Here is a 24,244-nt window from a genome sequence, read left to right on the forward strand (position 1 = left end):
TATTTTATGTTACACAAATCTACATTTTTTTATTATAATTAATTATTAATTTTAAATTTTTATTTTTTTTTACCTTAGAGTTTTCAATACTAAAATTACTAATATTACATATAATTTATTATATGTAAACCAAAAGTTTTTCAAAAGCTTACGGACATCCAAATGGTTATTAAAATACGGTGCACAAATATAGAGATATACATTAAAAGTTTGATACGCCACACGATATCATTACTATGTCCTAAAGTATCACACCAAGCACACGGGTTTATTCGCAACCCTACCCTACCCTATGGAAAAAATCTCATAAAACATTGAGAAATGCAGACCAAATTCTCATACCGAGTTATGAGAGCATAAGAGATCTCGTAGACTCTCGGAATGTTATTTTTCTGACTACGCAAACTCGCGTAGTTTTTTATTAACAGAAAAACCGTAACGTAAAAGCTTAACTTGTATACTAAACTAAACATTTTTACTAGATAGATACTTTTTGCCCGACTGCAAAGGAAGTGTACCCTATCTCCAGAACCGCTGAACGGATTTAGATAATTTTCTTTTATTATAATTAGATAGGCTTGCATTTGACCACTATTTCACCTGATGTTAAGTGAGAATGTGGTCTAGGATGGAACACGCTTACCTAGAAGTAGCCTATTTACTCGCGACTTGAATTCGTTTTAGCAGCCCAAGTTTTCGATATGAAATTGAAGGATATCAAATCATTCTCTCTTGGTGCATGTTTCCGACTGCATGTTATGTACGATATCGCATAAAATTTCGAGGGACTACCGTATTAATATTTTTAAATGTACATTTGATATTTCGCTGGCTTTGTGTAATTACTAATTTTTATCTATATTTGTTCCCCTTTTCAGCTGATTTTCTATTAGTTGTTCTTCACGCAAACGGGTTTTGCTTTTTTTTTAATTATTATTTTATTTACACATAGATACCGATAGTATTATCACTTCACAATTGTAGTAATGACTATTTCTTCGTATCTTCTGCGATCATTTTATTAGGAAAGAAATCCTGACTGTAGCGAAAACCCAAATTGTACTCACAAAAGTACCTAGTACTCTTTTGGATTTACATTGTGATTTTAACATTAAATACAAATAATTTTTATGCCATATTTTGTGGAGTTATTACAACACCCTCCCTGTATTTACACTTAGCAGGTAATGTATTCACCCTATTACCTATATCTAATTATGAATATCGATTTCTCTATGACGATATTTTAATCCCTCTTCTGTTATTATAAAAGACAAGTGTAGCTTCGAAAAGAACGAGTAGCCTCCGCAACGCCTTGGCATCCTCGCCAGAGATTGGTTATAGCAACTAAAGACTGGAGTAGTTCGTCAAGCGATTTTCTTCAGTATTTTTGGTATTAACCATCTCGGGGCGACCTACCCACAGTAACCCCTATTTAGTGAGTCATAAAGGAATAACTTGTTTTAACACCATTCGATTTATATAACGAATCCTGAATTACTAAAACAAAGGACTTGTTGAATGTTGGTGCTAAAACACGTGTAGATTTCATTCGAAAAATATCATTAACTTTAACATTTAAAACTTTAATTTTTATATACATAGATAAACATAATAATATGTATCATTCTTTTTTAGATTAAGCACTTAGACCTATAAAACAAAATGGCTATCACAAGCTTGGACCCCGGACCAGGTGCTGCCGCTCTTCAGGCGTGGGGCGGTCAGATGGCAGCCTACGGCAGCAATGAAACCGTTGTCGACAAAGTACTTCCCGAAATGCTGCACTTAATTGACCCACATTGGTAAAAAATATGTATTTACAAAAGATATGCATTGTTTTATTCGAATTGAACAACTACTTACTCCAAAATATGCACATAAAATTATAGGTATCAATTCCCACCCATGAATCCGCTGTGGCACGGTCTCCTCGGATTCTTCATGTGTGTAATGGGTTTCATCTCCGTCACAGGCAATGGAATGGTCGTTTACATCTTCACAACCACAAAGGTAATCAATAAATATATGGTTAAAATTGATTTACTATTTACGCAGGGTTTTACAAATTCGTATATTTAAATTTTGTTTGTTTTTAGAATCTCAAAACGCCATCTAACATCCTCGTCGTTAACTTAGCGTTCTCGGACTTCCTCATGATGGCAATGATGGCACCCCCGATGATAATCAACTGTTACAATGAAACATGGGTATTCGGTAAGTAAAAATTTGTCACTAAACTATCATAATAATATTCAACAAACTGCAACCGATCAAATAACTAGTTTTGCTGTTTGACGATGGTTTATTTTCTTAATTTTTTATAAATCTCTATAATAGTCTTATCCAAATTTTACCAAAAATGGTTACAGGACCACTAGCGTGCCAACTATATGCTTGTGGCGGTTCGCTTTTCGGATGCGTCTCCATCTGGACCATGACAGCGATCGCTTTCGACCGATACAATGTGATCGTAAAGGGCATTGCCGCTAAACCTATGACGATCAACGGCGCTCTGCTTCGAGTCCTCGGCGTCTGGTTATTCTCGCTAGCGTGGACTCTTGCGCCATTATTCGGATGGGGCCGGTAAACTTTGTATTCTTGAATAATATTTGGGAAATTAAATTGTAATCGAATCGTTGAAAAAGTTTTTTTATTTTTATACTTAAAGATATGTACCTGAGGGCAACATGACCGCCTGCGGAACTGACTACTTCGACCAGTCCCTCAGCAACCGCAGCTACATCGTCCTTTACGCGATTGCCTGCTACTTCCTGCCTCTCGCCCTCATCATCTACTCCTACTTCTTCATTGTTCAGGTAAAAAAAAAATTAAAATTATTCTTTTATTCAATTCAACATTGATCGATAACACTGGAAGGTAACAAACTGTTTAATCTATTCTTTTGATTCTTAATCTAGGCTGTAGCAGCTCACGAGAAGGCCATGAGGGAACAGGCCAAGAAAATGAACGTTGCTTCTCTCAGGTCATCGGATGCAGCCAACACGAGCGCCGAGTGCAAATTGGCTAAGGTAAGATAGTAATACATACATACATCCAGTTGGTATTACCGAAATCAATATAACATGTTTAGCTATTCTAAAATTTATTTACGTATCCTAGGTTGCTTTAATGACCATTTCACTATGGTTCATGGCGTGGACTCCTTACCTTATCATCAACTTTGCTGGCATTTTCCAAACTGCCACGATCACGCCACTTGCCACTATCTGGGGTTCTGTCTTCGCCAAGGCTAATGCCGTCTATAATCCTATTGTATATGGTATCAGGTATGAAAATTTACTTTTACTTGTTTGATAAAAACAGAATTAATAATTCTAATACTACTTTTATTTTTGATAAAATACAATGATAATTGTCTCTGTTACAGCCACCCGAAATACCGCGCGGCATTGTACGCGAGATTCCCAGCCCTCGCGTGCCAGCCCTCGCCTGAAGAAAACGGCTCAGTAGCTTCCGCGGCCACCGCCACCGAGGAGAAACCTTCGGCGTGAACACTCCGACGACTAGACCGATCTACCAGACATTCCTACGGAAACTGATTCTGCTAATGCGATTTTCTTTATTATTTTTATACGTGAAAATTTATTGTACAAAGTTAACGAGCACAGAGCGCGAGCTCTATAAATTATTCGGATTTTAATATTTTAAGTTTGTTACCTACTCTAGCTTATTTTGGGTTCGCGTTTTGTGCGTCTATTTGAACATTGCACACATTTCTTACGCCTTCGCTTGTATCAATGGCCGGCGGCATAAAAAATACAAAAAAAATATAGAAAGGGAATCATGTCGCTAGGCCGCCGCGTGAACCACGAGACTGCTCCCATTAGTAATTAGGTGACGTAACGAAATCTTAACGACGGCAAGATGCATTGTATATTGGACAAATAAAGTTTATGACTGGCAAAGTGGTTTATGACCACATAAACAAACTGTTTAATTTTTTCCTCTCCTTTTATTTTTAAGCTATTGAAAATTTAATATTTTACTTTTTATAACATGAGCTTAGTTTAACCTTCCTATAATATGAAGGTATATTTATATATCTTATTAAAAATATTAAAGGTAAATAATCTGAAAATTGTTAAATTTTAATAAAAACATCTTAATCCATAGCGATACTAAGTTAGTATATATGAATCTACCTAGCGGTATGGATTTTAGTATTACTAACTGTTAAATCTTCTTCTATATATTAATACCCACGTGAAGCAAAAACTTTGTACCCCTTTTTACGAAAATTGCGCAGACGCAGGAGTATGAAATTTCTCATACTTATAGTTTATGTTGAGAAGGAAATGCCTAATACTCATATTTTTTAAAAATACATTAAATCAGTAAAAAAAAAAACATTACACACACTAACTTGTATTTGATACACACACGCATGTATACTCTTTTGTTTATGATGATAGAAGTTATAGTCTTTGACAGCAGAACCTTAATAATGTTCAAACTTATAATTTAAATTAATTATAGTCGAATTTCGACCACTGGGGGACTTCTAGTTTATATATTAATAATACATAACTCGAAAATTATTGCATTAAAATGGTACCTACCAGTCCTCTTTCAAATGGTGATCGTTGCTTAGCAACTGAATTACAAACATTGGTAGAGTTACTTAATTTTTAATACATTAACATAAAGTTTTTTTACATAGAAAATTAGTTATTTAAAACTAGAAGAAATAGGATAATGATAATTATACTTCAGTAAAATTAAATAACAAAAGTAAAATATCAATATGACTTACAAAGCATCATTTGAACTCAATCATAACTTTCCAAAGTTAGCGGAAGAATCTGGTTTTACGTTCAATACACATAAGCCATGCGTGAAAATAGAGTGGAATAAAATAAGTAAGTTACTAACAATATTATCACGAATATAATATTAGATATACAAATATTAATGGATTTTCAACATTTATAAAATAATATACATTGTCGATCATAATGCGTTTTGCTCTATCTATGTATATATTATACTATGATGAAGTAACTTTAAATATTATTTATTTATTTAACATTTTATTGCACATTTGAAATAAGATTATTAAAATTGTAACAATTGTGTTACATTGTGTAGAATTGTGTACAAATATGTGCTTATAATATGCTTACGTTTTTAATCTTTTATATAAAGCTGTCGTAAATTTTTTTTTTTTCAGAATTAATCGATATAGACTCTATAATAAAAGGCAGAAAGTTTGTCATACTTGAACAGCACATTAATGATGTAAGTTGCTTATTGATAATTATTTACAATTTATACAAGACTAAAACCAATTTAGTTCTATAGTCAGGGCCGCCTTTAACCGGACGTTCAAGGGGAGCAGCGCACCCAAGCGCGGGGTCCTAGGGGGCGCCGCACAGAGTACATTGTAATAGACGGGAAGGGCGCCGAATGTTTAGGGGGTGATAGACGTGCGAGTAAGTTCGCGAACTTGTGGCTCGACGACCTTTTTCGCTAGTGTGTCACCCTAAGTATGCGTACTTTAAAACCACATAGTAAGTTCGTTGGCGATCCGACAAGTTTGAAATTTTGCTCGTAATCCGCCTCCACTCTTAGGTGTGGCAGCACCGGGAGCCGCTGCCGCCATTTTTAACCGACTTCCAAAAAAGAGAGGAGGTTCTCAATTCGATTATACTGTTTTTATGTACGTTATCTCAGAAGATTTGACTGGGTGGACCGATTTCCATGATTTTTATTTTAATCGAAAGGTGGTGTGTGTCGTGTGGTCAATTTGATTGCGATCTAACAAGTAATTTTTGAACTATTTCTTATAATTGCGTATTTACTTGACTGTTTTTTCGTCTATCTACGATGTGTTACTGGTCGATATAATTGAAGTCGTTTTTTTTTTTCGTTTGCGAGCAAACACCAAATTATGTATCGCCAGCACATCGCTATACGATTTTAGTTGTAAACTTAATTTAATGTTCTCATATAAGTGAATATATTTATTCTTTTTGAGAATAAAGTTTCTTTTACCCCAAATAATAATATAAAAATATACAATATTAATACGAGTATATCTTAAAATGTTGATTTTTGTTTGTGCATTTTTTTGGTAAATTACAGAACTTTCTTAAAATTAATAAATGAAAGATTAAAATTATATTGCTTAAGTTGGTATGGTACTTGTTTACCTATTAAATAATAATATAAAAATGTATAATATTAATATTGTTTGTCCATTTTTTTTAATTACAGAGTTGTAAGAAATTCATAAATAAAAGATTAAATTTATGCGTTTTTTTTACAACAGCAGGGGCGCAGGCTGATTAGCCGCACCCCGGCGCGGAATATTATGCTTGAGACGGCCCTGTCTATAGTTTGAATATAAGTTAGGTATAATTAATATCAATGTAGTAATTAGCAGTCTTAGTCTGACATTATTTTATACTTTCTTAAGTTTATTTTTGTTAGAACTTTTTTTTAATTTATTTATTACTTCTTACATAAATATAATCAAACATTTTTACATTGTAAAAAAAAGGAAAAAAAAAACAGCAGTACGGAAATAAAATTAAACAAAAAATACCCGACTAGAAAAAAGGTCAGGTTCAACCAGATCATGTATTTGGACCGGATCAGGATAGAATGAGGCATGCCAGATATGGCAAGCTCTATCAGGAACAGGTGTGGTCCAGATAAGGATAGCCTGATGTAAAATATAATCAAGTTGGGTCGGCAACGCGCTTGCGATGCTTCTGGTGTTGCAGATGTCTGTAAGCTACGGTAATCGCTTACCATCAGGTGAGCCGTACGCTTGTTTGCCGACCTAGTGACATAAAAAAATGCATACTGGATCAGGACCCGGTCCGGTCCAGATCAGGATAGCCTGAAAGAAATTACGCGAACTGAGCCTGAATCGCGCTACTAATGTTTTTAAGCGCACTTAGTATATATACAGTTATTAGGACAGTCTAGCAGGGAGTCCATTTCTACACAGTGGAGCAGTCGTAAGTAATAGGAAATAATTAGTAGTTAATTATTATATAAAATTTAATTAACAATAATAATTGCAAAACACATGAGTTCACGTTATTTTTGGCGTAAACTTATGGAGGCCTGTGTCCAGCAGTGGACTGTATAGGCTGTAATGATGATGATGATGAATAATTAATTAGTAAGATAAAAATTATTAAAAATAATTAATATTTAAAGTAAAAACATAAATAAATAATACATTGGAAAAAATAAACGGAAATAAATATAATAATAATTATGTTAAGTAACATATTTATAATATCAATTCGCTTTTGTATTAAACATTTTTTTCTAGAATATATATTCGTGTTTTTTAAAAAGACCGGACCGAACCGGCGGATCAGGATGAGATGAGATTTCCTGATCTGGACCCGATCAGGAAATCTCATGTCATCCTGATCAGGTCCAGACCAATCATCTGCGTTACATGCCTTATCTAGTCCTAATCAGGCATGCCTGGTCCGGTCCTTCTAAGGAAGACGAAAAAATTTCTACTCGGGTAGTTACAATGAACTTATTGAGTTTATTTTTGTCTAAGCCACCAATTTTAACAGATGTTTTGTTTGTTTGAGTTTATAAACAACAGCTAGGTTTCAAGTTAAAATTATGTGATTCGATGCTAAGCTATTGGCGGTAATAAAATTAACACTAAATAGATGGGTAAAAAAAATCTTTTACTTAAATATCGTTGTAAATTACTATAATTATTATTGTTTGCAAATGCTAATATGATTAAGCAATTTTAACTAATATTATTTCAACAGAAAACAAATAAATTATACCTAATAAAAGTCCTTATTTCGGCTTAAGCTGCTATCTCCCAGTACAACAGACAAGATCCAAGGTACATCTGATTTGTTGTTCCTAGACAGTTTTCCTTTTTTTCAAGTGGTTAGTGGTCGCATTTTTTTTAATTTACATACATAAATTATTTACTTAATAAAATGATCTTTACATAAATGCGCGCTAGGCAGGTGTAGTTAATGCTATTTATTTTAATAATTAAAAAAATTAAAAAAACTAGCCTAGGTACAACAGGTTCCCCGTAAATATACACCACCGTAAAAACACTATCTTATATATAATATTCTCGTGTCACAATGCTAGTTACAATACTCCTCACCGATTTTTATGAAATTTTGTGTGCATATCGGGTAGGCCTATTTTATTTTTCATACCCCTAAGTTATAAGGTGTGGGATTAAAGAGGCTAATTACATATATGGCAAAACAACGTTTGCGGGGTCAGCTAGTAATAATATAAAGGCGGTACAGATCTGCGAAATGTAGCATGCAATGTAACATGAAAAGATGCGCGTAGTCAGCACTGTTCGTGCGCGAAAGCCATCCACACTATGGGAATTCTGTTACATTGCATGATATATTGCGACAATGTGGACGGTAAATTCTTTCATTGCATGTTATATTGCATGCTAAATTTCGCAGATCTGTACCCACCTTAAGTATAGCATGCAAGCTTAAATCTTGTGATTCTAGTCTATTCCATGACCTTTATAATAAAATGAGCTATAATGGTTTACTTTGTCCTGGTAGGCTATTATCTCACCCCGGAGAACAAGTTAAGCCATCGGTCCCGGTTGTTATCATTTACATCTGATAGCGATCGCTACTCACGGTAGGGAATACATCCGCCAACCCGCAGTGGAGTAGCATGGTGATTAAGCTAAAATCCTTCCCCTGCATGGAGAAAGGGGTCTATGCCCGACAGTGGGATGTGATGGGCTAAATCGTATTTAAACTATGCATCAATCTAACAGATACTGGGCTGCGTCTTGGAATCGGAATTCGATGTTAGAATCCTAGATGAAGGTGTTCTGAAGATATTTCGTTTGTCGCAATTAACTGTTGAATATCAACAATTTTGTCGAAATTATTTGGACCGAAGCATTTATGTTTTGAGAGAGGAAGTAACTAAACTGCTTAAGGTAGTAAAATAATTACTTTATTTTAAATCAAAATTCTATAAATAAAAATAATTTTAAACATTTAAATCATCTATTTCCAGGATATTGAATCAATGAGGAGAAATTTAAAAGAAAAAGAAGAAGAAATAAGAAAACTGAAAAGAAAATCGAAACACTCATTACGTGCTCCTTTATCATATGGCAATGAAAATTTAGCTACAATGCTTTTAAAGACTTTAAATAATACCAATGGAGATATTTTTACCACAACATCTCATACAGGTGTAAATCAATACAATAAATGTAGCTATTGTGAAAAAGTATTTTTAAATCAATTATATTTGAAAAGTCATATTTCAAGACGTCACCCAGATTTACAAGAGATGCCGCAAAAAGATGTAACGGATAAGCTAACACTCAATGAAAATACAAATTCTAAGTTAAATGAAGAAATAGAAGACCTTAAAGCAAAATTAAAACAAATGGAGGAACAGATAACTAACACCCGCTCTAGTGATCAAAATAAAATAAAAAATGATTTACAAGAAAATGGCGACATTGAAAACCAAAAAACAATTTGCAATAAAAATAAGGCTAAGGAAATGAAAGATGCCGAGGTCTTGACCGATGAAGATGGTAAGTTACTAGAAAAAATCGAAAACTGGAAAAAGGAGGAATATGAAAAGTATAATCAAGAAATAATTCTTTTACGGAAACAAATCATTGACATAATAAGTAATAAAGAAAAACAAGAACATTCTTCTATTAAAAATGATTTAAATATTATGGAACAACTACAGGTAACAATCAAACAACAGAATTTGGAAATCATAGCATTGAAAAAGGAACTTCTAAATGGTGCAATAAATGAAAAAGAGAAACGAAAAGAGATAGAGACTCAAATGACATATTGGATTAAACAGGCTGAAAAGCAATCAAATGAGTATAAAGTGTTATTACAAAAACTTAATGAAGTAACGAATGAAGCACGCGAGTATCGTTTTAGGGCTGACGCAGAAGAAGAAAAATCGTCTAAATTACAAGACATATTGAATCAATATTTAAATAAAAGTCCACTAAAAGAATCAAAACGGTTAAAATTAAATAAAGTAAGCATTTAAAGTAGGGAAAATACTAAAACCATAATCGACAAAATAATTTTTTTAATTAAATAATTTAATGTTTAAAATTTTTTTATTGTATTTTCTCACTTTTGTTCGTTATTTCAGGACGCAGAAAGAGTTGATGAAATAAATGGGATCGAACGTGTAAAAACGGCAAAAACCCCTCAAAAATTAGTTACAGCAGATTTAATTACACTTTCTAAACTTCAAAAAAAGACACAGGAGCTCCTTAATATGAACGAGACAAGTACTTGCGAAAGTTCTAGCACTAACGATGAAAACATTAATATCAAAAAGTCTGTAAGTATCGAATCGGATGATGAAAATGATGAAAAAAATAGTGTTCCAAAACAACATTTGGAAAAGTCACATACTAATTCTCAAAGTTTTTCTAAAATAAACAAACTAAAAAGAAATAAAAACAAAACTAAAAAACCAAAACACAAACCAAATTCAGAAAGAAACATGGCATCAAAAAAAGAAAATGGTTACGCCCATATTCCAAACAGGTACATACTTTTCGTTTATTAAATATTATTTTGCCTTAACATATTAAAAATTAAAAATCAATACACAAATAATGATATCTTCATAAACAATTTGTACCGAGACAGACACACGCGGACCTAACAGAAGATCACAGCTAAATAACATTGCTCTCAAGCAGTGTTGTGTTCCTGTGGTGTGTAAGGTGACCAGAGCTTCTAGGTGGGATTGGGGGTAGGGTCAGCAATGCGCTTGTGATGCTTCTGGTGTTGTAGGCGTCTATAAGCTACAGTAATCGCTTACAATCAGGTAGGCCGTATGCTTGTTTGCCGACCTAGTTGTGTAAAAAAAAATTAGTACTAGGTCAAAACAACTTCACGAAAGAAGTCGTTTGGTGGATTCAGCTGAGCAGTATTTGGCAGACTTTGCTGAGTCTTTAACACTACAATGCTTAAAGACAAAAGTCTTTGAGCAATACGTTTTGCATTTGTTCACAATTTCTGTCGATCGAGGTGTGACGATGCTGTCTCTCCTTTAAGATAAGATCAGAAATGAGACTATCTAAGTAAGAATGAATGTATCTGACATAGCCCGTAGAATCAGCAAGTTGAACTAAACCACTAACTGACTGGAAACTACCTGTTAGCAAAAACATGTCCTCCGGGCCACCCGACCGTCTTTCTACATAAGGTCGCCGGCGAAAGCTGGATGAGTATTACGAACAACAGGATTGTTTGACGTGCGCTTGGCGAGGCCTATGTTCAGCAATGAACTGCAATAGACTGTAGCAAAAGCGAGCAAACATAATTAATACTAGTTATTGTTAATTAAAAAAATAAAGTATTTTTAATCATTTACAGTCCCGTGAAAGTACTAAGAGCTAAAATAATGGAAGAAGTAAACCAACGCCTAATATCTCTTGGAGTAGATCCCTTGAGAAACCGTTTACCTCGAAATAATTTTCAAAAGCAACGGCTGCTTCTGCAAAAAGAACAAGACACTAAAGCCAAGGTCTTATGTAACCTATTTAAAATATATATTTTTGAATCATTTTAAGTTATATGAAATAGCTTACCGTTACGTTATTTTTTTAGAAGTTTCCTGTAAGAGAGAAAATATTACATTCAATAATAGCTCATTTGGATGAAACTACAATCGACAAAAATGAGTTTAAAAAAAAAGACTATATCTCACCAAACAAGTCACCTAAAACGTTTAGCCTTTCTTCCGTTCTAACAAACGTTAAAACAAAAGCTTTGTCATTAGTAAAATCTAGTGAAACTGTTAACAACACAAATCAATCCTACAATAACATAGCAAAGAGGGCTATGGCTCTACTTAAAACACCACCGGGTTCAGTCACTGTCAGTCCAATAAGAAAAACGCAACAATATGACATTCATTCACCGAAGAAGTCTGAAAGAAAAGTTTCAAAATCAAAAAGTAATGTCAAATATCAACCTTCCAAGTCTTTTACACAACACAAAAAAATCGAAACCTTCCAAGCTAATGATACAAGTGATGACACGACGTCTAGAGCATCTGAACAAGACGTTATTGATGACCAAATTTCAAAGATTGTTAAATCCCCAGTACGACATCCAACTGATGTGTCTTTAAATCGCAATCTATCGGAACATAACATTTTTGCTCATCATAATGATAAATCAACTACTAAAGTCAAAGATTTAAATGAAAACAATTTGGAAGTAATACAAATGAACAAAAAAACACTGCTAGAAAATAACGAATATAGCAGTGATGACGTGGAATCCTTGATCTCATCACCAAGAAAATTTTATTCTGAAGAAAATATAAACAATTTGAAGCAAACGAAAGGAGTCTTAAAAAATGCATCTTCTACGTCTTCTTTGAATAAAAAAAAAGTTTTGTTCGACATGGACGCAATACAAATGAAGTCTGTGAGCGCATCGCCATCACAAAGTGTTACAGAGAAAATTGATAGTAACGATAAAATTCAATCCAACCTTGTAAATTTAGACAACGAAGAATGGGATATATCCAGGTATGTATGTGAAACACAATTATATAAAACGACTAGCTGACCCATGCCCACTTCGTTGGGCGTTATTTATTTTTGTGATGCAAATATATAGTAAAGTTTTCATCTCGCTCGCATTTCTCCGACTCGATTTACATATAATATTATTTTTCACTAAATTGTATGTTCAATAACTATAAAATATAGCCTATATCACTCCTGTATATAGCTTTCTGTTAGTGAAAGAATTTTCATGATCGGATCAGACTACCCCCTACAAACAAACAAAGTTAGAAACTTTACCTCTTTATAATATAAGTGAAGATATAGTGGTGCGAGTAGTCGTCTAAAGCACCAACAGTTTGCACGTTCGATTCTCCCTCGGGATGGATATTTGTGTTTGTACAAGTATTCCTTTCCGATTTGGATGTCTGTCCTTGTGGGTTTCCCATGCCTCGAAGAGCACGTTAAGCCGTCGGTCCCGATTGTTATCATAAATACCTCATAGTGATCGTTACTCATAGTTGGGAACATACCTGCCAACCTGCAGTGGAGCAGAGTGGTGAACTAAGCTCCAATCCTTCTCCTACATGGTGAAAGAGGCCTATACCCAACAGTGGGATGTTACAGGTTGAATGTTTATGTTTATATTTTGATATAAAAATAAATGTAACACTAAATATTTTCAACAGCATTGAAAATGAACAACCAGCATCGACTGTCAAAGTGCAAATTACTTCAAAAATTGCTGAACTGAAAGGGTCTATAGAGTCTCAACTTACTCGTCGTAACCCGTCTCTTTCTACTACTCTTGTGGGTGGAGTTGATGTGTTGACAGCGCCGATACAAAAAGCAACTAGTTTTGGTGGCAGTAATACTAGCCTCGGGAGTTCTATCCTTGATGATACAGACAGCGTACCAGTGTAAAATAAAACTGTAGTAAAACCAAGACATGTTGAAAAAGATGATAGTGAAATAGAAATTTCAGATTTGATTAATGAAGCAGTAACTGATAACAAGAATTATGTTATATCCTGTTAGGTGTAAGTGTTTTTACTTATAATAAAAACCGCGTTCACATCATGGGTTGACTGGAAGAGATCTCTGTTGGAGATAAGTTCGCCCTTGCCAACTTCCTATATTATAATGACTATTGTAAAATTACTTAATGCAATAAAGAATACATAATAAAAAAATATACACTTCTATGTCTTTGATTATACTTACTGTACTTAAGAAAAGTAATAAAAAGTGCCAATGAAAATAAACATCACACTTTCCTATGGAAGTAATCTCGTAAACCTCATAAAACATGGACAAATGCAAATCAAATTCTCATACCGACTTATGAGAGGCTATGAGATCTATTAGTAGTTTAATTTGGTGGTTGGATGAGATCTATGTCTAATATAATTTGGCCTGCATTTATCCGTGTTTTTATGAGGCTTGTGAGATTTTTTTCTATAGTGTTGTGCAGATTAATTCTTTGCCTCCTGTGATAAGTGATAGAAGTCGAGTTATAACACTTTTTGTGATGTGATAGTGGGCAGTATCATTTAAAATAACGAGTTTTTACGTGGTAACGTCTTATAAATCGATGAACATCGGTTGCACGCACAAATAAGTGTCACGTTCCGCCTGAGCCTGAGCGTGCAAGCGAGAGAGAAACAAACGATAGACTTGATAGAGAGGCACGGTCGTCCCAAGCGTTAACTTGTGAGTTGTGACCAAGGAACTTATGTTGTGACACATTTATCTCTCTTCTCGCCTGACGTCAGAGCTAGCAGTTCGAATATTTCTGCTACTGAAACGTTATTGGAGGATCTTAAATATAACACATGTTATATAAGTTGTAAATAAATTGTTAATAGCAGATTGGTCCTTGAAATTAATCTGTTTAATTTAAGTAAAAAAATATTTGAATTAATGTAAGTGTAAATAAATGTTAATTTATCGAAAACATTATAATTTTTAGTTAAGTCCTTCTTTGTATTAGGTGTACAAAATAATAATAATTCAGTGATAATAATTCACTTCAATATATAAAATTATGCAATGTTTCATCAATGATTTTTTATGACGTTATCGAGTAAAACTATCGTCCGTAAACCGACTTTACAGACAACCAATTGTTTTGGTCCTTCTCAGGTTTTCTGATATAGCTTTATACGAAAATACTTTTTGTACATAATGATATAGCTGTGTGAATAAATTCGTGAGTATACCGATATTTGCCAAGTTGTGCTCCTTTGTCAGTAAGTAATCATTCTAAGTATATTAATGACTTGTTTACCGTGGGGTTGAAATCAACCCCTGATTATTTTTCTGCGATATATCACGATCTCATAAGTTTTGTACTCTGTAGTCTCCCGCGGGGTTGGGTTCACACAACAAATTCTGTCTCCGCAGTTTACCGCGGTTTTAACCCCATTTGATTCAACCCCAGATGACTAAGTCATTTTTTAACCACGTTTGACAAAAAAATAGAGCTTAATAGTGTATACAGCCGTATTTTAATACATTGAGAACGATATTAGACACCAATTGGACCAAACATTCATTTACTCTTCATAGAAATTCAGCAAGATTCAACAGGTTAAAGTCTTCACTTCCGTCTGACGTTTATGTACCGTTATGCTCTATGTTTTGATCGAGTTTTCTTATTTTCTTTATAAGAAAATTGTATACATATTATACACCGATACAAAGTGGATTTTGTGCGCTTTATGAATATTAATTTATAATGCTATTTGTCGTGGAAACGTAAAATCCTTGCTGAAAATTCCAAATAAAAAACGTTAAGGTTATTATATATTATTACTCATGCTCCGTTCCGCAGCGGTTCTCGCCTTCGGCGACCAGCCTCAGCCACTCCTCTACGCATTCGTTCGCGCGTTTTTGCACGCAAGGGCGGAAGGGCTGCACTTCCCGCAGCGCCGGAGCCAAGCGTTACTCTAACCCTAAAGGTTACAGCGGGGTTTAACAAAAATTTAACCTCCGATAAAAAAATCTACCTATATTGTACATAATAACCAAAAGTTGTAATCAGATCTCGATGAAATTTGAATGACCATATGATAAGCATCGGTTTTTGGTTAAATTAAAAATCATCAAAATCGATACGCCCAGTAAAAAGTTATGCGGATTTTCGAAGGTTTCCCTCGATTTCTCTGGGATCCCATCATCAGATCCTGTTTTCCTTATCATGGTACCACACTTAGGATATCTCCTTTCCAACAAAAAAAGAAGTGTCAAAATCATAGTAGTATATTTTTTTTATCGTACCAACTCAGAAAGCTTTGTGGGCTCATGCACAATACTTTGCTGAAGATCGTGACATGATCATATGCATAGTTTACGATTCTATAAAGGACAGTCGTTTTAAAAGTAGCGTATCGTTATAACGTGTTATTTATATATAGCTGTTGCAAACATCTCTAATTACAATGAAACGTCACTCAACCGGCGTACGCAGTGCAGACTGCGCACCGCACCCATCGATAGCAGTGACGTACAGCGGCGTTGACGCGAACGAAAAGTTTTGACCCTATCGTACTAACCTCTTACCGTTAAAATCGGGTTCCGTTGCATGATCTGTATATTAGACCGTGGTCACAATTATAAGACCCCCCTACCTAATGTGACGTCACATATTTTGCAATCTTAGAACTACAAATTAAAACAAAACCTAGAATTAAATTTAAATATCAGTCTCGACATTATTTGTATTTCCATTTAAATATTTTTAATCAACTGCAATTTTAGTTCAATATCATGTTTTAATATTAACAATCATCATTACAGCCTATACAGTCCACTGCTGGACATAGGCCTCCACAAGTTTACGCCAAAAATAACGTGAACTCATGTGTTTTGCCCATAGTCACCACGCTGGGCAGGCGGGTTGGTGACCGCAGGGCTGGCTTTGTCGCACCGAAGACGCTGCTGCCCATCTTCGGCCTGTGTATTTCAAAGCCAGCAGTTGGATGGTTATCCCGCCATCGGTCGGCTTCTTAAGTTCCAAGGTGGTTGTGGAACCTTGTTATCCCTTAGTCGCCTCTTACGACAATATTAACAATAATATAATGCAATGTCACAAAATGGAACCCCCTTCACCACGTCACACTTCGTCGACCGCCGCCCCCCCGCCCTCCTTAATGTGTGATATTAATATTACCAGTTTAGATAATAATTCAAAAATAGCGTAAAATAATCGTAGAGAAATAATAATATGTTTGGTGTGAAATGAATGGAATTAGTACTTTACAAATAAAAGATAACATTATGATTTTATTATTTTTATTTTGCATAAAACAACGTTTACGTCTCCTTCTTTGCCTCTGTCTTGCCACCACGGATTCTTCCAGTTCTGCGAGCAGCAATAAGACCAACCTTGCGACCAGCAGATGTACCTCTCTTGACAGTAGAAGCCTTACCTATAAATTGTAAATGAAATTTATAGTGAAGCAATATATACATTGAATTATTAAAAGTGAAGCCAATAATTATAAACAAATACAGTAAACATTTAAAGTTTTTATGATTTTTTTAGTTTTAAATGAAACTTATAAACATGTAATATTTGAGTGAAATTAAATCAATGAGCAATATCTTCTACCATAATTCATTAAAATCTACCAATCCAATAAATTTAATTAAAAATGTACTGATTGCAATACTGAATATCATCTTTACAAACTAAATTACTTAATGTAATTTAAAAATTTAATTCTTTTTATATGATTAGGCCAAACATATGAAAATAATGAGAATTTTATCAATGAAATTTCAGAAAAGTTCATTAAAAGAGAAAACTGTAAAAGAAGAACATGAACAAGAACTAGAACAGAAATAATAATAAATTTTAACTAAGGTAAAAATAATAAGAGTAAAGCAATAGTACTTACCAATGTGTTGATGGTTTCCACCACCGTGAGGATGCTCTACGGGGTTCATGGACACACCTCGGACGTATGGCCAGCAGTTACGCTTAACCTTATATTTGTGGTAAGCACGACCAGCCTTCAAGATAGGTTTGTCAATACGTCCACCACCAGCAACAATACCTGAAATGTGGTTATAATTTGTTAGAATATGCCAAACTAATTTTTCTTACCAAGATGTAAGTGTTCTAACTCAGAAAGAGCCTCTGTGTAATCATAAAACATTCAGAGTAGGTAAGTGAAAGTCATCATAACAATTAAAATGTACACAACTTCATAAAATTAAATCATCAAAAGATCGTTGACTTACCAACCATCCCTCTATTGCTAGAAGGCAAAACTTTCTTGGCACCAGAAGGCAGTTTGACTCTTGTACGCTTAGCATCAGGATTGTGACCAATGACGGTAGCAAAGTTACCAGATGCACGGGCCAGCCGACCTCGGTCACCCATCTTTTCTTCAAGGTTGCATACAATTGTACCTTCAGGCATAGCACCTACTGGCATCACATTTCCTACAAGCAAAACAAAATAATATTATTGTAATACATGAAGATTTTAGTATAAAATTAATTATAACTTATAACTGTCATAAAAAATACATTTATAAAAATGTGATAATGAATACTTCAAATAAAATAATAGTTCTAAAGGTTATGTCTCAAGAGGTTAGACAACAATGCGATAAAAATAAAATTACAATTAGCATATAGTCCTTATACATGTATACAAATTAGTAGATAAATTTGAAATGTTAAACATACCAACTTCTAGGGTAGCTTTCTTTCCACAGTAAACAAATTGACCCGTGTAAAGACCTTCCGGGGCAATGAAAAGTTCCTTGCGCGTCTTAAACTTGTAAGGGTCGCGGAAATGCACGACGGCCAACGGAGCTCCACGGCCAGGGTCATGGATGATGTCCTAAATCAGAGTAATATTAATAGAAGAGTGATAAAATGTGATTCGGCTATAAATCATCATATAAGTTAAAACATACCTTTACGACGCCCTTGATATAACCATGGCGTTCCGCATAGTCTAAGGAACGAAGTTTTGGGGCTCCTTTCCTTTTCTTGGTGTGTGATACGAAGACCGAACCGGCACCTTTACGCTGAGCCCGAATTACACGACCCATTGTCACGTCTCGTCAACCCTCACTGAAAGTATCTTTTCGTTAAAATCTTTAAAAAATAATACAAACATGTTATAATTAAATACTTTATACACAATAATTCCAAAAAAATATTAAGAAATTATCTCAAACACACGATGATAAAATTGGATAAATCTAACGCTAAACTCAAACGTACATTTTCAATGAGGGAAACTTCAAAAAGAGTTTGACGTAATGACGTTAAGTATTAACCCAGAATTAGGGGCACGAAAAAAGTATCGATACTTTATGGTATCGAGTACATTACCCTTCGATACCGATACTTTTGTACTCGATACTTTTTACTCAATGAGTACTTTTTAGTGTATCGAAAGTTTTAAATGAGTACTTATTACCTTTGGTTTTTTTGGTTGACTGACATTTGTTTTTTGGTCGTCTACGCAAACTTGAAAATACAATAGTTCTTCAGTATTTTTAAGATTATTTGAAGCGATGACCTTTTTTTGGAAGTCGAAGATCGATACGTCTAGGTATCGAAGACTTTTGTGTTTGTGCTCGATAACTGGAAGTATCGATACTATTATTTCGATACTTTTATGAGTACGATACTTTGTTTTCGATACTACTCATGAGTACAGTATTGATACTTTGTATTCGATACCGTGTCCCGTATCGTGTCTTGAACCGTGTACCGTATCTTCATCTCTTGCTTAAATTAAAATAAACATATTTTAAAATAAACATTAAAGATAAATCAACATATTTAATAATTTTCCAATTAAAAAAAATTAATACGATCGAACAAATAGTTTAATTAATCAAATAAACGACAAAAAGGTATCGATTAAAAAATATTAAAAGGTAAATTTATTTAATTTCTAAAAATAAATATCACTTAAAAAAATAATAACTTTGGACAAATAAATAAGAACAGACGATAAACAAATGATTTTTATATAAAAAAAAAGTAATAATAACTTTTCAGCCGCCAGGTTCAGGGAGGTTTACTGCATTGACATACATTAATATACTAATTACTAATACTAACAGGACCGAGTACTCGAAGCTGAAAAACCAGCCGACAGAGATAGATAGTAAAGAAGCCGCGTGTCACTTTCTTATAGGGTGACAATAAGATTTGGAAACTTGAAAAATCTGACACCAGTATTGACCACTTACACACATGAAAAACAAAGTTTTGCACAAGGGATTGATTACAAAACCAATACATATAATAAAAATGTAACAGATCACTGTCTGTACATGGACGATAAGTGAGGAAAATGTTATTGGGACCTTTATGAACGCAAATAGCACTCGAAACAAGAATTGTTAGAATTTTTGTCTATTTGTCTGTCCGTTTGTGCACGCTTGTCTCAGAAACGGCTTATCTGATTTAGATGTGGTTTTCACTGATATATTGTGGTAGGCTTCACTTAACATTTGTTCCATGTCAATCGGTTCATAAATAAATAAGCTATCTCAATTTAAAGAATCACGTTGAACATGTAAATACCCAAACGACGGTGTTTATAACCCAAAATAAACCAAAACATTTATTTAAAAAAATGCTGTCAAAAATCAATATTCGCTGGTACAGCTAGTAAATAATACAAAAAGAACGAGGCTACAAGTTATTTATTTATTAGTTAGCCTTAATGCTACATTTTTTACAGTTTTCCAAGTAAATACAGTTCAAATAATGCTATTAGCATTATTTTAAGCCTTAGTACGAAAAGAAAAGCTAAAACGAAATGAAGAGGAAAGGATTTGACCCCACAGTTCATGATCCCTACACGGCATACTGGTCGGGAGACCCCCAAACCAGCCGAGGCTGTCAGGGATTTGGTGTGATTCTTTCCTCTCGAATGGTTGAAGGTGTCATGGAGCATGATTGTGTAAGCCCAAGACTCCTCTGGATCAGGCTAAAAGTCGGACTCACTCACTTTTTTATCCTTGTGGTCTATGCACTGACAGAGCTGCGCAGAGGTGGGTCATCAAAGGCCCAACAAGAGAGAGAGGAATTTTGGGATAGCATGAGAGATGTTTCGAATAAGTGCGGAGAAAATGATCGGATCGTGATGTTAAGGGACATTACCCACCCAGGGTTGGAGTAAAGCGTGATGGGTATGAAATACTTCTGGGTACGGTTGGGGACGAGTGAAAAAATGACAATGGGAGAAGCCTGCTTTAAGTATGCTAGTAACAGAATCTTTGCGTGGCCAACACAATGTTTGACCACAAAAAGATCAATTTGTATAGAAGAGATGAGGGTGAGTCTAGAAGTATGATTGATTTTGTAATAGCGTATGAAAGACTGAGGAATAAAGTGCTAGACACTCGGGCATACCGCGGTGTAGGCCTCGACAGAGACCACTTCCTGGTCGTAGCCCGAATGCGTGGCCTCTTTAAACGGTGGCAACACCGAAGGGCCGAGCTTACGAGTGTTTTGGACAGAGTGAAAGTGGAAAACTTACAAGAAAAGGAAAAGAAAGACGAGAGTGTAAAATAACTCAAAGAAAGTTTTAAATGTATGGAAGAGTAGGTGTGATTTAAGATTTGTAGGATACATTTAAGAAAGGGGTCGTGAATGTTGCCATTGATATATGCGGGGTAGCTAAAAGAAGGAAAGGAAGAAAGAATTATAATGTGTGGATGGGTAAAGATTTACAAAAGGCTGTGCAAGAAAAGAAGAAAGCGTGGTTGGATTGGTTAGCGACAAAAGCTAACCAAAAAATTCAAAAGGCAACGGATGACGAGATAAAGGAAGCAAGAACGAAGTATAAAAGATTGAAATTAGCGGCGAAAAAAGTTGTTTCTAGAAAGAAAGAAGAACGAAAGAATGATTTTGATAGAAGTCTCACTGAAGATTTCCAGTCAAACATCAAGTTTTGCTGGAAATCCATTAAAACTGTCAAAGGAAAAACCTCTACCTCGGAGCTGAGTACAATCAGGAGTCAAGATAGGAGCATTATAAAAGAAGAAGAATGTGTGTTAAAGAGATGGAAAGAATATTTTGAAAGTTTGTTTGAAAGAGAGGAAGCGTAGGTATAACATACGGCACCTTCCATGGAAGAGAGTATAAATGGTGTTGAAAGTGAGATAAGCATGGATGAAATAGTGAAAGCTTTGAAAAGTATGAGATTAGGTAAGGCTGCAGGGTATGACAGGAGTACCGTCGAAATGATGAAGGCTGGACATGGCATAGTGGCTAGCCAGCTGTACCGCATTTTCAATTTGTGCTGGCGAAATGGGCAAGTACCGGGAGACTGGTGCAAAGCCGTAATCGTCCCATTGTGCAGGGAAAAGGGTCACGGCAGGACTGCATAAATTACCGCGGTATAAGCTTCCTCAGCGTCGTCGGTAAATTTTATGCAAATTATTAATAATAATAATAATAATAATAATAATATATTTATGTTGATTGAGAGGATTGTGAATGAAACAGACGAAATGTATGGGATGCACAAGCGGGATTTAGAAAGGGAATGGGATGTCCGTATCAGGTCTTTTCTTTGCGGTGCATAGCCGAAAAGTGTTTGGCCAAAAACAAAAAAGTCTATTACGCGTTCGTGGATTTAGAAAAGGCCTATGATAGAGTGATGAGAAATGGACTGTGGTCAGCATTGTCCGTGAATGGTGTGAGCAGTGTCCTCATATGAGCATTGCAATCTCTTTATAGGGATTCTAGTGCTCGTGTGAGGATAAATGGGGCATACACTGAATGGTTTAATATCGAAAAAGGTGTTAGACAGGGATGTGTAGCGTCACCGTGGCTGTTTAATCTATTCATGGACAATTGTTTGACAGATTTAAAAGAGAATGAAAGTGGGTTAAGAATTTATGAGTTACTCGTCAAATGTTTTCTCTATGCTGATGACCAAGTATTACTTGCGTCGTCGGCCGAGGAGTTGCAGGAGATGGTAACTGATATGAGTGGAGCCTTTGTAAGAAAGGGAATCAAGATGAATGTAAAGAAGATGAAAGTTATGTTGTTTGAAAGAGATGAGGCAGTGACAGACTGCAATATCGTGATTGGAGATGAACAATGTGAATGAGTTTGTGTATCTGGGGTCAAAGTTTACAAGAGATGGAAAGTGTGAGAGTGATATTGAAAGAAGAGTGAATGCAGGAAACAGGGTGAATGGAGCTTTGCACTCCTTTATGAGCAGTCGGAAGGTGTCTAACGAGGCTCGTTTGGCTGTGCATGAGTGCGTGTTAGTTCCAACACTCATGTACGGAAGTGAAAGTTGGGTATGGCAGAAGAAACATGAAAGCAGAATAAATGCAGTTAAGATGAGAGCGTTAAGAAGTATGATAAGAGTTAAACTGAGTGGCAGGATAAGAAATAGTGAGATAAGGAAACGTTGTGGTCTGAAAGAAGATGTAGTGACAAAAATTGAGAAAGGTATGCTCAGATGATTCGGCTATGTCGAGAGAATGAGTGAAGAACGATTGACGAAAAAAGTGTATAAGGCGAGTGTGAATGGAAGGGTTGGAAGGGGTAGACCTAGGCGGACGTTCCAAGACCAAATAAGGGACGTCTTGAAAAAAGGCCAGGTCAAGAGTACTCTAAACCAAAGAGCATGTATGAAGGGAATAATGAAAGTGGACGAAGTGAAAGAAGTATGTAAGGATCGAAGCAAGTGGAAAGAAGTGGTCTCTGCCTACCCCTACGGGAAAGAGGCGTTATTATATGTATGTATGTATGTATTTTATTTTTATTTGTACAACAAACAGTATTTAAAACACAAAAATATCATAAGTATCAATAAAAGTGAATAATTGTACATGAACGCAATAATTATATCTATTAAATAACAGGACCGATTCCTCTGAAAATTGGAATTCACGAAAATGAACACTAACACAACGAATTAAGTATTATATTCTGTTTTATTACGGTGTAAAAAAATTGTAAACAACACATTCCACCGTGACGTTTACCAAGGCTTACCATAAGAAAAAAAATATAGGAAAAATGATAATTTATGTTTTCTTTTTATATTTAAAGAAATTAATTTAATTATTTTGTTTTATTCATTTGTGTAATTATGTTGTATATGTATGTATGTATTTATGTATGTTTGTATATATGTATGTATGTATTTGGGTGTATGTTGTACGTGTTTAATATGTGTACCTATATTCTTACGTATGGTTTACGTAAATTTATTTTTTCTCATAATTTTGTTTATCTTATTCTATATGTGTATATATATATATGCTTACTAGCTGACCTGGCGAACTTCGTATCACCTTATTTTTTTCTGAAATATAATAATAACATAATATATCAAAATAAAATATAGCCTATCTTTTAAGTTGGATCAAACTGCACACGGTGTGCAAATTTGACTAAAATCGGTTAAGAAGTTTAGGAGTCCATTGAGGACAAACATTGTGACACGAGATTTATATATATTAAGATGTATATGTATGTGTATATAGGCTTTTATGTATTTATAATTCTATTTATATTTATCTACTTTTGCACAATCCCGCACTTTTTACTAATAATCTTCTTTTACCTGGGGTTGTCTGGAAAAGATTGCATAAAGCACCGCCTTTGCATGGTATCATTGTAACTACTTTTTGTTTAATTTTATTTGTGTACTGCTGTTTTTTTTTT

The 24,244-nt window shown here is 34.6% G+C and overlaps 3 protein-coding genes across 3 annotated transcripts; 2 read left to right on the forward strand and 1 right to left on the reverse strand.

Annotated features, from left to right (window-relative positions):
• Positions 1 to 1,649: 1,649 nt before the first annotated feature.
• On the forward strand, positions 1,650 to 3,949 carry LOC123664744 (opsin-1-like). The gene is made up of 8 exons (XM_045599237.1): positions 1,650 to 1,805; positions 1,893 to 2,013; positions 2,100 to 2,217; positions 2,373 to 2,586; positions 2,672 to 2,819; positions 2,922 to 3,032; positions 3,124 to 3,290; positions 3,392 to 3,949. The coding sequence occupies exons 1-8, from the start codon at positions 1,666 to 1,668 to the stop codon at positions 3,513 to 3,515; spliced, it is 1,143 nt and encodes a 380-aa protein (XP_045455193.1). The 5' UTR covers positions 1,650 to 1,665; the 3' UTR covers positions 3,516 to 3,949.
• Positions 3,950 to 4,768: 819 nt separating this feature from the next.
• On the forward strand, positions 4,769 to 13,670 carry LOC123661413 (centromere-associated protein E). Its single transcript, XM_045596377.1, has 8 exons — positions 4,769 to 4,883; positions 5,195 to 5,262; positions 8,798 to 8,965; positions 9,046 to 10,053; positions 10,174 to 10,577; positions 11,415 to 11,565; positions 11,649 to 12,580; positions 13,249 to 13,670. Exons 1-8 carry the CDS (start codon positions 4,769 to 4,771, stop codon positions 13,481 to 13,483), a joined length of 3,081 nt encoding a protein of 1,026 aa, XP_045452333.1. The 3' UTR covers positions 13,484 to 13,670.
• Positions 13,671 to 16,838: 3,168 nt separating this feature from the next.
• Positions 16,839 to 18,889, reverse strand: LOC123664756 (60S ribosomal protein L8). Its single transcript, XM_045599244.1, has 6 exons — positions 18,809 to 18,889; positions 18,496 to 18,655; positions 18,263 to 18,419; positions 17,810 to 18,013; positions 17,464 to 17,622; positions 16,839 to 16,992 (listed from the first exon to the last, which is right to left on the reverse strand). Exons 2-6 carry the CDS (start codon positions 18,631 to 18,633, stop codon positions 16,877 to 16,879), a joined length of 774 nt encoding a protein of 257 aa, XP_045455200.1. The 5' UTR covers positions 18,634 to 18,655; positions 18,809 to 18,889; the 3' UTR covers positions 16,839 to 16,876.
• Between the last annotated feature and the right edge of the window lie 5,355 nt (positions 18,890 to 24,244).

The sequence above is a fragment of the Melitaea cinxia genome, chromosome 2, assembly GCF_905220565.1.
Source record: "Melitaea cinxia chromosome 2, ilMelCinx1.1, whole genome shotgun sequence".
Classification (NCBI taxonomy): Eukaryota; Metazoa; Arthropoda; class Insecta; order Lepidoptera; family Nymphalidae; genus Melitaea; species Melitaea cinxia.

Coding starts and splice junctions, on each gene's coding strand:
- LOC123664744 (XM_045599237.1), top strand. CDS start 1,666: ATGGCTATCACAAGCTTGGACCCCGGACCAGGTGCTGCCGCTCTTCAG. Junction 2,587..2,671: donor CCATTATTCGGATGGGGCCG/GTAAACTTTGTA, acceptor TTATACTTAAAG/ATATGTACCTGAGGGCAACA. Junction 3,033..3,123: donor CCGAGTGCAAATTGGCTAAG/GTAAGATAGTAA, acceptor TACGTATCCTAG/GTTGCTTTAATGACCATTTC.
- LOC123661413 (XM_045596377.1), top strand. CDS start 4,769: ATGACTTACAAAGCATCATTTGAACTCAATCATAACTTTCCAAAGTTA. Junction 4,884..5,194: donor AATAGAGTGGAATAAAATAA/GTAAGTTACTAA, acceptor TTTTTTTTTCAG/AATTAATCGATATAGACTCT. Junction 5,263..8,797: donor TTGAACAGCACATTAATGAT/GTAAGTTGCTTA, acceptor TCAATCTAACAG/ATACTGGGCTGCGTCTTGGA.
- LOC123664756 (XM_045599244.1), bottom strand. CDS start 18,633: ATGGGTCGTGTAATTCGGGCTCAGCGTAAAGGTGCCGGTTCGGTCTTC. Junction 18,420..18,495: donor ATATCAAGGGCGTCGTAAAG/GTATGTTTTAAC, acceptor ACTCTGATTTAG/GACATCATCCATGACCCTGG. Junction 17,623..17,809: donor TAGCAATAGAGGGATGGTTG/GTAAGTCAACGA, acceptor ACCACATTTCAG/GTATTGTTGCTGGTGGTGGA.